Source organism: Babylonia areolata, chromosome 5 (genome assembly GCF_041734735.1).
Source record: "Babylonia areolata isolate BAREFJ2019XMU chromosome 5, ASM4173473v1, whole genome shotgun sequence".
NCBI lineage: Eukaryota > Metazoa > Mollusca > Gastropoda > Neogastropoda > Buccinidae > Babylonia > Babylonia areolata.
In genome coordinates, this window is record NC_134880.1 from 52492089 (window position 1) to 52507709 (window position 15621).

At 45.0% G+C, this 15621-nt stretch overlaps 1 protein-coding gene across 9 annotated transcripts in view; it reads right to left on the reverse strand.

Annotated features, from left to right (window-relative positions):
* Positions 1–7370: 7370 nt before the first annotated feature.
* Positions 7371–15621, reverse strand: part of LOC143282167 (uncharacterized) — a 179993-nt gene continuing 171742 nt past the window's right edge. For 8 of the 9 annotated variants that reach the window (XM_076587720.1, XM_076587719.1, XM_076587725.1 and 5 more), the window contains 5 exons: positions 14804–15003; positions 13983–14102; positions 11473–11569; positions 10097–10217; positions 7371–8770 (listed from right to left, as the gene is read on the reverse strand). In XM_076587720.1, the coding sequence (XP_076443835.1) occupies positions 8407–8770; positions 10097–10217; positions 11473–11569; positions 13983–14102; positions 14804–15003 (902 nt within the window). In that variant the 3' untranslated portion in view covers positions 7371–8406. The remainder of the gene's footprint in view (positions 8771–10096; positions 10218–11472; positions 11570–13982; positions 14103–14803; positions 15004–15621) is intronic. The other variant, XM_076587728.1, reaches the window with a different exon arrangement.

Genomic DNA, 15621 nt, shown 5'->3' on the forward strand with positions numbered 1-15621 from the left:
TTTAAAGATGATTAAACCCAATCCTAACTGTAATGCTGGTTATGGGTGGATGGCAAGGTTTTCAGTCACAATGTCTGGGGCTGAACACTAACTGACTGCCAGGGTCACGTCCCTGTGACTGCTGGACAGGAAGTGATGCTGCCAGAATTCCCCAGCAAGGCAGCTGACACTGTTGGCCCATTCACCTGACAAAGTCTGTCCCACAGTTTGGCCTCTCCACCTCACCACAGACACTTGCACTGAGTCCTGCCCAAAGCGACCCTGCAACGTGTTGCAGTGATGCAGCACAGCTTAACAACCAACACTTCCTTGGTAACATTAATGTTTCACTGGTATTGCACAGCGTGACTTGACCAACACTTTCTTGGTAACACTTCATTGGCTTTGCTTCTTTTCAGCAACAGGCTGCTGATGAATCCACTAAAAAAACAAAACAAAAACAAACAACAAAAAACCCCCAACAAATAAATAAAGAAAAGAGAAAAAATGGAGAGACAGGAATGTAAAAGAACTCTAAGAAATTCATATCAACTGTGGACAATCTCACATCTATAATTATCATGTCAAGTAAGGTACATAAATCTTTTTTTTTCTTTTCTTTTTTTAAGCAGAGATTTCAGAATATCAACTTCCACTAACCAGGAAACACCAGAAGCAGAAACCATAAGCAATGAAAACGAACAAACTTCAGTTGAGGAAAATCCTGCCGAGAATGCAAGGCTCTGACATTGGCCAATGGAGCCCAGACTGCCAACACCCTGATGATGGTTTACTGGGGGACGACTGTCCCAGGGACACCCAGCACCAAAGTTCCCAGCAGTTACTGGACCTGTACTGTTTGCTAACATCCCTGCTTTGGAAGCACTGACCAGTTCTGCTTCAGAAGCAATGCCATGGTTCATGTAGAACTCAGTCCATCCCCACTTCTGGCCGCTCACCCAAGGGAAGTCACTGCTGAGTCACTTCGGTGGTGTTCAGTGGTGCCTGTTCTGATTGAACGTACTTAGGACACCACCTACTGAGCCCCCTACTAACGACAATAATGGCTTAGTTGCGGAGCCAGACTGAGTGAGCATCCCTCCCAGAGTGGAGACCGCCACCACATCCTGATGAGGACATACTGTCTGCAGTTCCCATTAGAGAACTGACAGTGACTGAGCCATCAATTTCATCTTCCTTGTTGTTTGAACGAGACAGATCTAAAGCTGTGGTGGTTTTCTGTCCACTGGATGAAACTGAAGTCTGGCACAATGATGCTCACCCCTCAAGTCCCTGTCACAATGCGGCTCTCAAAGCACATGACACACGCTACAAGAGCAACCAGTCACACCACCGTGTGGACAGGAGCTGCCACAACACTGGACACTGGTCAGGCCTGTGCTTCACAAGGGCCACCATCCCACTCAAACCTCCACCTTCCACACCACAATAACTCAAAACAGCTTGTTTGCATGATGAACACTGGCGAAAATAAAATTTGCTGAAAAGACAAAATCAACAAAAGAACCGGTTCCAAATTATCTCAGACAAACGAAAAATGATTCAACAATACACAACACAATGATAAATGAAACAACAAAAGCTGACATGTTTTTTGTTTTGTTTTGTTTGTTTGTTTGTATCACACATCACAAATAAAATCCAAAATGAACACAATAATGCTAGCAACTAAAAACCAGAAAGCCCCAAAACACCAATGCTTCAAAACCACCAAAAAGAAACAATGACTACTCACGTTGTGAAATGAGCACAGAACAAAAAGCACAATAGCTGCTAAAAAAACAACAAAAAGGGGGTGAACCCAAGGCTGTGAAAGACAACAACTAACAGTGACATACCGCTACAATATCTTACATTGCACCATTTCTGACAATCCATGCCATCAACAATGTCATCATCAACACCCACAAATGCCAATATGTGTTAACGTCTCTCTCTACCTTTGCTGTACATAACAAAACAGGTACAGGTACTGTTAATAGTCGCTTTCTGTACTTCAAACAACATCCCCAGACAAGAAAAAGACATGAAGTCAAAAGTCAGGTATCAAATTTTTCCATCTGATATTTACAAGTTCAGCAAAATTATCATAACATCGTGATCAAAGAAGGACAAAGGGATACAGGCCACAAATGATTTTTTTTGTTGTTGTTGGTAAAATCATTTACACAAACCACATTCACAAAGCTCATGATACTGTCTTTGTTTTGCAGACAAGACATTTCAAACCTTTTCACTCAATACTCTCATTCCTGTACGGAAAATGTTACATGGAGTGCTGAGATTCTGAGCTTTCCTGGAAACAGGATCACTTCTGCTGATTGAACATACGATCAAAGGGCCTAGAATGCACTTGAAAAACAATGACTGCAGTCTGTTTTGTTTCATTAACCACTGATGTTTGCGTATGTGTGTTTGTGTGTGCGCATGTACACAGCTGTGTGCATGCATGCGGATGTGTTTGTGAGTTAATCCAGCCTAGTGAATTGTAAACATTTCATCTTGTTCAGTGAACTGTTAACATTTCTTCTTCAATGGGTAAGATACGTTTCCATTCATTAATCATAAGCTGCATTCTCACCAATCAAAATAATGTTACCGATACCATTGTAAATAAATAATTTCACACACACACATACTACAAAATGATATTCTGTTTTACCAACCACTGTTATTAGTTCTGAGCACTAGCGATTCAGCCAATACTGACACGAAAAGAAACCTATGTATCAGTATCATAGCTCTGTTCAAAAACACACTCTTTTCTCAGGCAGTTCACTGTGTGTAATCATCTACTTCCTTCAGCTCAGCAGTGGGTGTTTATAAACCTGAAACATCATAATGTATTCATGTAACAGTATTGCTGTAACATTTTTAGACACTGCTTGGTTCTTAACTTGCAATAAAACCCCCAAAAAACCCCCCCCCAAAAAAAAACAACAACATAGAAATATTTCTTAAAATGTACATTATACTGCCATGAAAAAAAATCCATGTAATTTGTTTTAAGGTCTTAGGTGTGTTGTGTGATACAGGTTTTGATAAAGCTGCAATACACATCAACCTATGCAGCCATCACGTGCAGGAAGCAAGCACACACTTGTAACACCTCAGCTCTCAGATGTGTTCCAACTGACACACCTCACTTTGGGTCCAAATCAAATAACATGTCTGTGTGAAAATGGTTTTCATTTTGCATCAAATGAAATCAGTCTGTGTGAAAATGTCGCTACTTCGCATCAAATGAAACCAATTTCTGTGAAAATGTCGCCATTTCACATCAAATGAAACCAATTTCTGTGAAAATGTCGCTACTTCGCATCAAATGAAACCAATTTATGTGAAAATGTTGGTAATCCGCATCAAATTAAACCAATTTCTGTGACAATGTTGCTATTTCGCATCAAATGAAACCCAGTCTCTGTGAAAATGTTGCTTATATTTCACATCCAAAAAGAAACCACATCAAGAGTGACAAGCAACATTATTCACATGCCGACAACAGAACATGCAGCTTGACCTGTCCAGGAGACTAGCAAGAGGACTGCGCTGCACCTGTCAACAGTCCAAGACCTGTCAGTGTTCAACAGCCCTGCCCAGCTTTCTTCAACAATGTTCATGGGTGTAAAAATAGATTTCAAAACACTCAGTATGTACACTTTGCAAAATAAAACATGACACTGTGTGATATGTGCGTTTTGGAGGGGGTGGTACAGGTGGGAGGGGTGGGGTGGGGGGGGGGAAGAGGAGGACACTGATCTAGCTACTGCAGTGGACTGGGTCAGGGACACATCACACATCAGACGTCAGGGACCCATCAAGGTGAAGGTCAGGCAGCGTGTGGCTGGTCACTTCCTCCCTATTGTGTGCAGTGACGGTGATTGCACCAAGCCAACACAAACGTTGGAACGTGTCGTGACGCTATAGAACAAGATGCCTTGCCTTTTTGTGCTGTGTGTGTGTGTGTGTGTGTGTGTGTGTGTGTGTGGTGACACTAGGAGCTACTGAAAAACAGTGAACATTTTTTTTCAAATTAGGACAAAGAGCAAAAGGTGATATTTTGTGCACTATGTACACCACTTTGTACAGTTTTCTTCTCCGAGAGCTGAAAAAAGGGGAGTTAAAAAGTGGACAGCAATTCCTACTCCATGCCAGCTACTCTTGTACAGTCTTGTTCTGAAAGGTTCATTCACTAATGAACTTGGCAGAATCCCAGAGAGTGGTGGTGGAGGACAGAGACAGGTGGAGACGAGTGGTGGCATTGTCTTCACTGGTGCCGCAACGACATCAGCAGATGTCATGGGATAGGTGTCAAGTAACGTGTAGTTCTCAAAGAGCTGAGAAAGGGAGTTGAAGGTGGAAAGAAAAATATTACTCCACGCTCTTTCAGAAATGTACCAACACCATTTTTTTCTACCAGCCTTTTTCTGACAAAAATTTACAAAAAGAAAAAGAAATCAAACTAAAAAGATCGGATGATCGTTCTCTGTAAATCACAGTATCAGTTCTCTCTTTCTCTGTCATATTTCAGGAATGGTAAGTTCTGTCGCAAATGAACTCTCTCTGTTTCTCTCTTGTCTTTGTCACACTCATGATATCCATCCTCAGAGCATTTATTCACTTCAACTTGAACTCAAACTATTGTCTATATCATAAGCTAGGCCTTAAAATTTTTTTTTTTTTTTTTTTTAGAGCACATTCTATTACAGAGGAGTAGTATATACAATTGAACACAAGGACGTCTGGATGCATCACACACTGCACACTCCCTCATTGTTCAGTCACTAGACGTAATATGCATACAGATACATCTACTGCCTTTGTTGTTTTTTTCTAAAAAAAGAAATGTTTGCTGGTCAGGTGGAGGTACATGACAGCAGCGGACCATTTAAATAAAGCTTGGACATCCTTCCTTGCTCTTGGTTAAAGGTCCTGTAGCCTTTAAACAGCCATTGGGACAGTGAATTCATATCCACTGTGTGTAGGGCTTGACATAAGGTGGGGCCCAACACTCTCCTTCCATCCTTTTAACTCACTCAGTACGGCCAGTCCTCTCTTCTCCTCTACACAGACCCCTCGGATGTCCGGTGGGTGTCTGAATGACCCAACCTTTAGCTTCCATCGTCAGAATTGTGGTATTATTTGTCAACATTCACCTCTTCAGTATAAGAGCCTTCCGCCTGCAATATTTTGATGATGGTTATTGGGGTGAAACGCTGTTAACGTCGTCTCTTTCGCCGTTCGTATGGAGAGAGTTAACCCAAGTCAGATATCCATTCACACCTGGGGGGAGTGAGGAAAACTGGAGCACAGTGTTTTTCCCAAGAACTGGGCCTCACACCCTGATGACTGGTGAACACTGGATGAGAAGTCAAACACCTAACCGATTCTACCTCGGCAGCCTTGCTCTTTCTCCTTCTTCTGTGTTCATGGGAGGAGGTCCCACATTCACTCCTGTACCAGGGGGCTTTTATGTGTATGACCGTGTTTACCCCGTCATTTAGGCAGCCATAGTCCGTTTTCAGGTGTGCATGCTGGGTATGTTCTGGTTTCCAACATCCACTGAATGCTGACATGGATTACAGGATCTTTACCATCTTCTCCATGCGTATAATATACATGCTGGGGGTTCTGGTGCTAACAGGGCTGCACATTTGTTGACCCAGGAGATTGGAAAAAGCTGCACTGTTAACCCAGCAGGTGCAGCAAAACCAGGGACAAACTCGGGAAACTGGGGCCAGACTCCAGTGTTGGAACCACCTGGCCAATGCACACAACAACGGCGCCTTGCTCTTGGATTGGATGAGAAATGTACTGTCCTTCAGAATGAACTGTACTGTGACAGGCACCGTCACTGCCATACTGCTGGCCACCACTTGTGTGACACAACATTATCACCATTCACCAGCGAGAAATCTCACAGCAAGCTTTAGGTCAGACCTATTCACATCATAAATAATGTATTAAGTGGTAACTGAAAGTCGACTTTTCCACCTATTCTGCCTCTGATTACCGTTATTTTCAGCCTACTAGGCACTGCAGTGCATATAGCCCACCCCCTGGATTTAAAGAAAAAGTTATTTTGATCTTATATAAAGTGTACCCATCCGACAAGCTGCATCTGCCGAAAAGTAAAAGTCTTCCATTTTGTCTCTGCCAACAGTGGATGTTGTGTTCCAAGTAGTGATGTCATCTTCGGAAAACTGGATCGGAATCTGACTTGTAATATTTCACTGGGATCGATCTATGCCAAGCTGACAGGCACGGTTCCTCTGCACACTGAAGCCACAACTCTGTGCCAGGGACCCAAACCAACACGCGTTCTGTTGGTCGTCAGGTCATGGTGCTTGGAACGACTACCTGAACAGTTCCTTCTTCATGACTGATCACTGTCGCTGTCTCTGTCGCTCCTGCTGTCAGCTTCCTTCTCTTTCAGATCGCACCACCTCAACATCATCTGCTCTGCTCTCAAACCTCTGTACTGTTCTGTACTGTACTACACAGTATATTATTGCACTATACTATATTATACTGTATTGTACTGTACTGTTCTGTGCTGTACCGTACCGTTCCATACTGTACTGTCCTGTATTGTGCCACTGAATTCCTTAATCTGTCTGCTCAACGCAAGCTGGATTTGGCAACTGTGCGAACCCATGGACACAGCTACAAGACTTTAAACAGCCAGAGTCAAGGTTCATTTATCTATCTATCTATGTCAAAACAAAACTGCTGACTGCATCAGTGAAATGTCCAGGCAGTGTAATCATACTCTTTCAACAGCCAGAGGAAAGGATTTTATATATACATATACATATATTTTAATCCAAGATTGTTGACCCTATCGGTGAAATAGCCAGGCAGTGAAATGCTGTGTTTCAGAGTTGATCAGAGATCTAGTCACAGAAGTGGTCAAGGAAAGACTATCATTAGAATTGAGCTACCATGTGTATGACTATGAGTGAATGCATGAACAGGTATACATATAATGTGCAAATGTGTGTGTGTGGAGTGTGTGAATGTAAGTGTCAAAGCAAACTGGAGAATCTTTCACTCCAAAAGTGAACTACCTAGCTGAAGACAACAACCAGCAAAAGTGATTTTGAGACATGCACACATGTATGTGTGCACATACACACACCCGCACACACATATCCACACACCTGACTGAAATTTGTTTGTACCAGGCACATCATTTGCTTTAAGCAATGCACTCTATATAGCATATTAGTCTCTTGCGTTATGTATTAACTTTTCATCAATTAATACAAATCCAGAACATACTGAACAGCTTTCATGTACATACAACATGCAACATAAATGTATGATTAGTTACTGTGTTGTTATATATATATATATATATATATATATATATATATATATATATATATATATATATATATATATATATATTCAATCCATACATCCTCTCAGTGAATCCTGCTCTGCAGTAAAGAAGCTCCACAGACGTATCTGGTAAATACATATGTACACGGAAAGGGGTTAATATTATTATACACATCCATAACATCAGCATACACTTTCGACTACAGTTATCCTATCTGCATGTTCTCAGAAAGAACAGGACCAAACTTTTAGCCAGCCATTTTTCTACGTGATGACAACAGCACAAGCCGAGCAGTGTAGGCGACGGGGGAAAGGAAAGGTTCCAGAAGTGATCCTGACTTTGTACGGCAGCTGCACGGAATGCAAGCCACCACCAGCTTTCCCATGTGCCACCTGACACAAGCGCAGGGGGTAGATCCACCTGGGGGTAGATCCATCCATGCCACAATGAAGTGGCATTATGGGTGTGTGAATGCCACATGGGGGGGGTGGGGCGGGGGGGAGAGAAAAAACCGACACCTCTCCTGAGGCAGGGAACATCAAACAGTCCACAGGGAAAGGGAGGGGAAAGAGAGAAGGAAAGGGGTGGGTGAGCGTGTTGAGGGAACACCACCTCTCTTGGTACACGACTCCATCCCCCAGCATACACCAATCCTAGCCGAGAGAAAGGACAGGCAGGTGAGAGAGGTAACCCCCCCCCCCACCTCCCCCACCCCCCACAAAATACATCACCACCGTTCCTGTGCAGTCCCTCTCTTCTCCTCCCTCTCCCCCCCCCCCCCGTCCCCCCCTGACACACACACAGACTCTCCCTGCAGTCCCACCAACAGGTCGCCACCACGCTGGTGAGCACTGTCACGGTCCCACGATGCCGCACAAAAATGTCTGTCCAACAACGCCTCTCCTTTCTCCTCCCTCGCCCCACCAACCCACACCCCATCTCCTTGCCGCTCAGGGTGTATACCAGAGGCTGGGTGGATTCCTCAAGTCCCACAAATCAAGGTTCACGTTTTCTGCCTCAATGGCGACGCCCCCCCCCAAGGGGGGGGGGGTCTGAACCTAGGTGGTCCAGCCCTCGATGCGCGACCGCTTCACCATGGGGCTGTCGTAGTCCAGGCTGTGTATGCTGGCCGGGGAGGCTGCGTCTGTGTGGGAGGGGTGGTGGACGGGGGACAGGTGGCCCCCCACCCCCTCCCCCATAGGGTGCAGTTGCTGCTGCTGCTGCTGCTGTTGCTGGGGGTGCTGGTGTTGCTGGTGTTGGTGTTGTGGGTGTTGCTGGGGGAGGGGCTGGTGGGGGGCGATGGGGCCGGAGGGGGTGGGCACGCGGGGCGGGGTGATGGGCTCACTCTTGATCTGCATGCCGCTGAGCGTGTTGACCGTCATGGGCGAGACGTGGCCCCCCACCATACCCTGCGGCACCGGGCTGCAACATCCGCACATTGCGTCATCATCATCGTCGTCGTCGTCAACATTTTCATTGTCATCATTATCATCACCATCATCATCCTCATCATTGTTTTGGTCATCATTTTTATTGTCATCATCATCATCACCACCACCACCACCACCACCACCACCATCATCATCATCATCATCACCTATATCGTCATCTTTTGCACAGAGCAGCATGCTCACATAGCTGCAGCCAAGGTCATGTTGCTGGCAATCGCTGTAGCTATGGCAGCACACACACACACACACACACGCACACACACACACACACGCACACACACACACACACACACACACACACGAACCCAGGTGTGGCTGAGCATGGAGGACTGGGAATGAGCAGTGTGGGAGTAATACCACTGAAACGGTGAGGCAACAAAAAACAAAACAAAAAAACCCCTGCTGTGACAAAGAGTAACATATTACAACACAATCCAATACAACAGGACGGCGCAATAGCCGACTGGTTAAAGTGTTGCACTTTCAATCTGAAGGTTCCAGGTTCAAATCTCCATAACGGCGCCTGGTGGGTAAAGGGCGGAGATTTTTCTGATCTCCCAGGTCAACATATGTGCCGACCTGCCTGTTCCTGAACCCCCTTCGTGTGTATACGCAAGCAGAAGATCAAACATGCACATTGAATATCCTGTTATCCATGTCAGCATTTGGTGGGTCATGGAAACAAGAAAATACCCAGCATGCACACCCCCGTAAACGGAGTATGGCTGCCTACTCAACAAGTGGAGTGATGGCCTAGAGGTAACGCATCCGCCTAGTAAGCAAGAGAATCTGAGCGCGCTGGTTCGAATCACGGCTAATCCGCCAATATTTTCTCCCCCTCCACCAGACCTTGAATGGTGGTCTGGACGCTAGTCATTCGGGTGAGACGATAAACTGAGGTCCTGTGTGCAGCACGCACTTAGTGCACGTAAAAGAACCCACGGCAACAAAAGGGTTGCTCCTGGCAAAATTCTGTAGAAAAATCCACTTTGATAGGAAAAACAAATAAAACTGCACGCAGGAAAAAAAAAAAAAAAAAAAAAGGGTGGTACTGTAGTGTAACGACGCACACTCCCTGGGGAGAGCAGCCCGAATTTCACACAGAGAAATCTGTTGTGATAAAAAAAAAAGAACAAATACAAATACATGGCGGGTTAAAAATGGTCAAACATGTAAAAGCCCACTCGTGTACTTGCGAGAGAAAGTGGGAGTTGCAGCCCACGAACGAAGAAGAAGAAGAAGAAGAAGACGAAGAAGAAGAAGAAGAAGAAGAATACAGCAGAGTGCGGTGCAATACCTGTGGTGGCCCATGAGGGGCGAGCCGTGCGACATGGGGGAGCCGGCCATGGTCTGTCCTGGCCAGCTGCTATAGGCCATGCCCCCCCCTCCCATGTCCCCGGCCGTCATCGTGAAGCTGTCTGCACACAGGTGAAGAGGAATACGATGATGATGATGATGATGATGATGGTGGTGGCAGTGATGATTTTTGACTCACTTGTGTAAACAAAGTGAGTCTATGTTTCAACCCGGTGTTCGGATGTCTGTGTGTGTGTGTGTGTGTGTGTGTGTGTGTGTGTGTGTGTGTGTCTGTCTGTGGTAAACTTTAACATTGACATTTTCTCTGCAAATACTTTGTCAGTTGACACCAAATTAGGCATAAAAATAGGAAAAATTCAGTTCTTTCCAGTCATCTTGTTTAAAACAATATTGCATCTCTGGGATGGGCACAAAAAAATAAAAAAATGAAGCCTAATTATATGCAAACTGCATTTACTGTTATATTTATATTTTTTGTATTCTCTAAACTTGGCACTTTGATCTGATATTCCACTCAACAACAAGAGCAGTCATTATTATCATTTTTTGTTCAAACAGGAACTTCTTTTGCTAAGCATGGAAGTTTTATTTATTTTGCAAACGTTTTGGTGCAGATAGTAAAAAAGGGAAATTACTCTGTAATTATTGCTAGGGGACTTAATTTGCTTTAAACTGATCTTTCTCATCTTAAACATTACATTTTGAAATTATACTCAATACATAAAAAGCTTGGATTTTTTAAAAGTGTATCACAAGTGAGTCTTGAAGGCCTTGCCTCTCTTGTTTTTTGTGTTGTTTTTTTTAATGCTGACGATGATGGTAGCAACAATAATGAAGATCATAGCGATAATAGAACAATATTCATGAAAATGGTAATAAAGATGAAGATGATGAAGAAGAATATTATGATGATGACTGAGAATGATAATGATGACAATAATAATGAAAATAACAACATTAATAATAATCATAACATGGCATGGGCTTTTGTTGAGTGTGGTACCTTATTACTATAGAAGTAAGTTAATTGCACTTTACAATAACATTTAAGAAAACTAATAATAATAAACAACAAACAACAGATACAAAAAATTGTGCATGGATGTGTGTGCATGCATCTGTATGCATTCATCTGTGTGTGTGTGTGTGTGTGTGTGTGTGTGTGTGCGTGCATGCGTGCTTGTGCATATGCAGGTGTGTGTGCTTGCGCGCACATGTGCGCATGTGTACGTGTGTGTGTGTGTGTGTGTGTGTGTGTGTGTGTGCATATGTATGTGTGTGTGTATGTGTATGTCAGTCACACACTTTCAAAATGCAGATGTCATGATCATGACACAATGCTGTTGTAGCACTGACCAGTTGGAAAGGAAGCGTTGAGACTTGTGGGATAGTTCATGTTGCCGGTCATGGTCGTGTTGACGTTCATTGGAGGGTTGGGCGACTGACACTGAGACTGCAGCACACACACACACACACACACACACACCACCATTGCTCATCATTGAAACATTTCATCCACCAAGAAAAAGGGTAATGCACATGAACTGTCACGGAGACCGCAACATACACACACACCACTGCTCATCCCTGAAATGTTTCTTGAACCAACAGCTATTTTCACCAAAAATTAAAATAAAAGAATGGCTAAACAATCGATGGGCGCAATAGCCGAGTGGTTACAGCGTTGGACTGTCAATCTGAGGGTCCCAGGTTCGAATCACGGTGACGGCGCCTGGTCGGTAAAGGGTGGAGATTTTTATGATCTCCCAGGTCAACATATGTGCAGACCTGCTAGTGCCTGAACCCCCTTCGCGTGTATACGCATGCAGGAGATCAAAAACGCACGTTAAAGATCCTGTAATCCATGTCAGCGTTCGGTGGGTTATGGAAACAAGAACATACCCAGCATTCACACCCCTGAAAACGGAGTAGGGCTGCCTACATGGCGGGGTAAAAACGGTCATACACGTAAAAGCCTACATGTGTGCATACGAGTGAATGCAGAAGAAGAAGAAGCTAAATAATCTGTTATAAAAAAATCAAAAAATCATTCATCAATCAACTGAATGAGCGAATGGAAAAAAGAGAAGTTACAAAGTTAATGAAAAATAGTTACGCTTCACATCCTCAACTTGTTCGTTTTCAAGAATGTTGAAATCTTCCACAGTGTCCTGAAATTTCAAATGAAATAAAAGTGAAAAAGAAAGACAGATAAAAAATAAAAGAAAAAAAAGAAAAAAGAAAAAGAAAAAGAACCTATACAAAACCAGATTATTATAATTCACAGCCCACATCGTGGGCAAAAAGCTAATGAACTACACACAGAGACACAGCAGGTTTCTGTGTTTCTTTCTTTCTTTCTTTCTTCTCATTAAAACAGACTGTGCAACATTCCCCACCCCCCTCCCCTCTTTTCTTTAAATGAATTATGAACAACAACCAAAATACCCCCCCCACCAAAAAAAAAAAAAATCTCTGCTCCCTCCCACCTCTCCCATTACCTTCCCAGTGCTCTGGTCAATTAGCAGCAACCCCTACTGTCATTCATGAAACAAGCTAACATAAAAACACCTACACACACCTAATCCCCCATAACCTCCACATAACCTCCCCAAACCCCTCCCCCCCCACACACACCTAATCTGCCATACCTTCCACATACCCCCCTCCCCCACTGCGCCCTCCCCCCATACACCTAATACTCCATAACCCCCACATAGCCCCCCACACCTACCCCATACCTAACCCTCCCATCTTTCCACATAATCCCCCACACCTAATACCTTCCACATAATCCCCCACACCTAATACCTTCCACATAATCCCCCACACCTAACCCCCCCATACCTTCCATATAATCCCCCCCACCTACCCCCCCATACCTTCCCCTAACCCCCACATACCTTCCACATAATCCCCCACACCTAATCCCCCCATACCTTCCATATAATCCCCCCCACCTACCCCCCCCCATACCTTCCCCTAACCCCCACATACCTTCCACATAATCCCCCACATCTAATCCCCCCATACCTTCCATATAATCCCCCACACCTACCCCGCCCACCCCATACCTTCCCCTAACCCCCCCATACCTTCCACATAATCCCCCACACCTAATCCCCCATACCCTCCACATAACCCCCACACTTAATCTCCCATACTTTCCATATAATCCCCCACACCTAATCTCCCATACCTTCCACATAATCCCCCGTACCTAATCTCCCATACCTTCCACATAACCCCCACACCTAATCCCCCATACCCTCCACATAACCCCCACACCTAATCTCCCATACCTTCCACATAATCCCCCACACCTAATCTCCCATACCTTCCACATAATCCCCCATACCTTCCACATAATCCCCCACACCTAATCCCCCATACCTTCCACATAATCCCCCATACCTTCCACATAATCCCCCACACCTAATCTCCCATACTTTCCACATAATCCCCGATACCTCCCACATAATCCCCCACACCTAATCTCCCATACCTTCCATATAATCCCCCATACTTTCCACATAATCCCCCACACCTAATTCCCCATACCTTCCATATAATCCCCCATACCCTCCACATCCCCCCACCCCCCAACCTAACCTCCATACTTTCCACATAACTCCCCAACCCCCCACACCCTCTACATAAACCCTCCCCCTCCCCCCCACCCTCCCACCAACCGAATCTCCAATACCTTCCACGTAATACCCCACACGCCTAATAACCCATACCTTCACCTTTAGCTCCTCCCCTCCACCTCACCCCTACATCCGCCCCCACCCCCCTATACCCCTTTCCCTCAACCTCCTGCCCCCTGACCCTCTCCTGACTACACACACGTTCCGTTCCCACACCTCTGAGGGGTGGTGGTGTTGGTGTTGATGGTCTGGGTGCTGTGGATGCTGCATGCCTGGAGGTACGATGCGCAGGCTGGGGTTTGGCCGCAGCTGCTGCTGCTGCTGCTGTTGTTGCTGCTGGTGTTGTCGGTGGTGTTGTCGGTGGTGTTGAAAATGAAATAAAGATAATAACAATATTACTTTATTTCTACTGTACTGTCACCTTCTTTCATTGAAACACAATAATGCTCAAGGCACATTACTTGAGTAAAACATTAACAACAACAACAACAAAAGTATTGTCCATTAAAAATCCTAATCGTAAGTCAAAATTCTTGAAACAAGGAAACCATGCATACAACACAGTGTCCCCTCAACCACAGAGTAAACATCCATATATAAACATGATCCACGCAATCATAAAAGCATGCACAAATTGCATGCAAAATCAGACGTATGTACACACACACACACACACTCACACACACACACATAATTATACACTTACTCATGTTTGTGTGTGCAAGTACATGAACACACAAACACACATGACAACACACACACATCCTATAAATCCACACACACACGCACAGACACACACACACAGACACACACACACACACACACAGACACACACACACACACAGACACACACACTTTCACTTACTCGTACGCGTACACAGTAATTCCCCCCCCCCTCCCTCCCCCTCCTCCGACTCGATTTTTTTCCTTCCCTTGTTTAATATCACTTACAGTGAAAAGACGTTAAACTAAAGAATGAACACAGACACAGACACAGACACACACACCAAAAAACCCCAAACAACAAAACCCCTCACCTGTTGGTGCTGTTGCTGAGCGGCCGTGACGCCAGGCACCATGGAGGCGGAGGGGACGGGGGAGGGGGTGAGGGGGGCGGGGGACCCTCGGTGCATGGGCTTCCCCCCAGGCATGACCCCCGGGGAGCTGCAGGGGGAGATGCGGTGCTGGTAGCCGTTGGGCGTGGCGGCCGGGGAGTGGTTCATGTCCACCATGCCTCCTGCACCGCGCCGCGGCACAAAACAACATCGGTTTATAAAATTTACATATGTGCACGCACAAGCACGCACACACATGTGCACCGGTGCACATGCACAGGCACGCACACATATAAATATGCACACGCACACACGCGTGTGAATGCGCACAGGCACGTACAGTGCACACACTAACACTCAAACACACACATGAAGGCAAGCACACACACACACACACACACATAAACACCCACACACACACACGCTCAACACTCACACACACACACATCACACACATATGCAGGCAAGCACTCACACACACAAACACTTGCACACACACATACACTCAACACTCACATGCACACACACACACACACACACACACACACACACACACACACACACACACACGCAATGGTGAAGGTCCAGGCTTGATCAAACTGACTGATCGTTGATGAATTCATTTATCAATGCACAGAAAATTCAGGTTTATTCAACTATCCGAGGCAGTCTGAACTGATATGTATAGATGGATGATATATGTATGCATTCATCCATCATATATACACACCAACACATACATGCACACACACACACACAAGCACACACCACACACACACACACACACACAGGCAATGAAA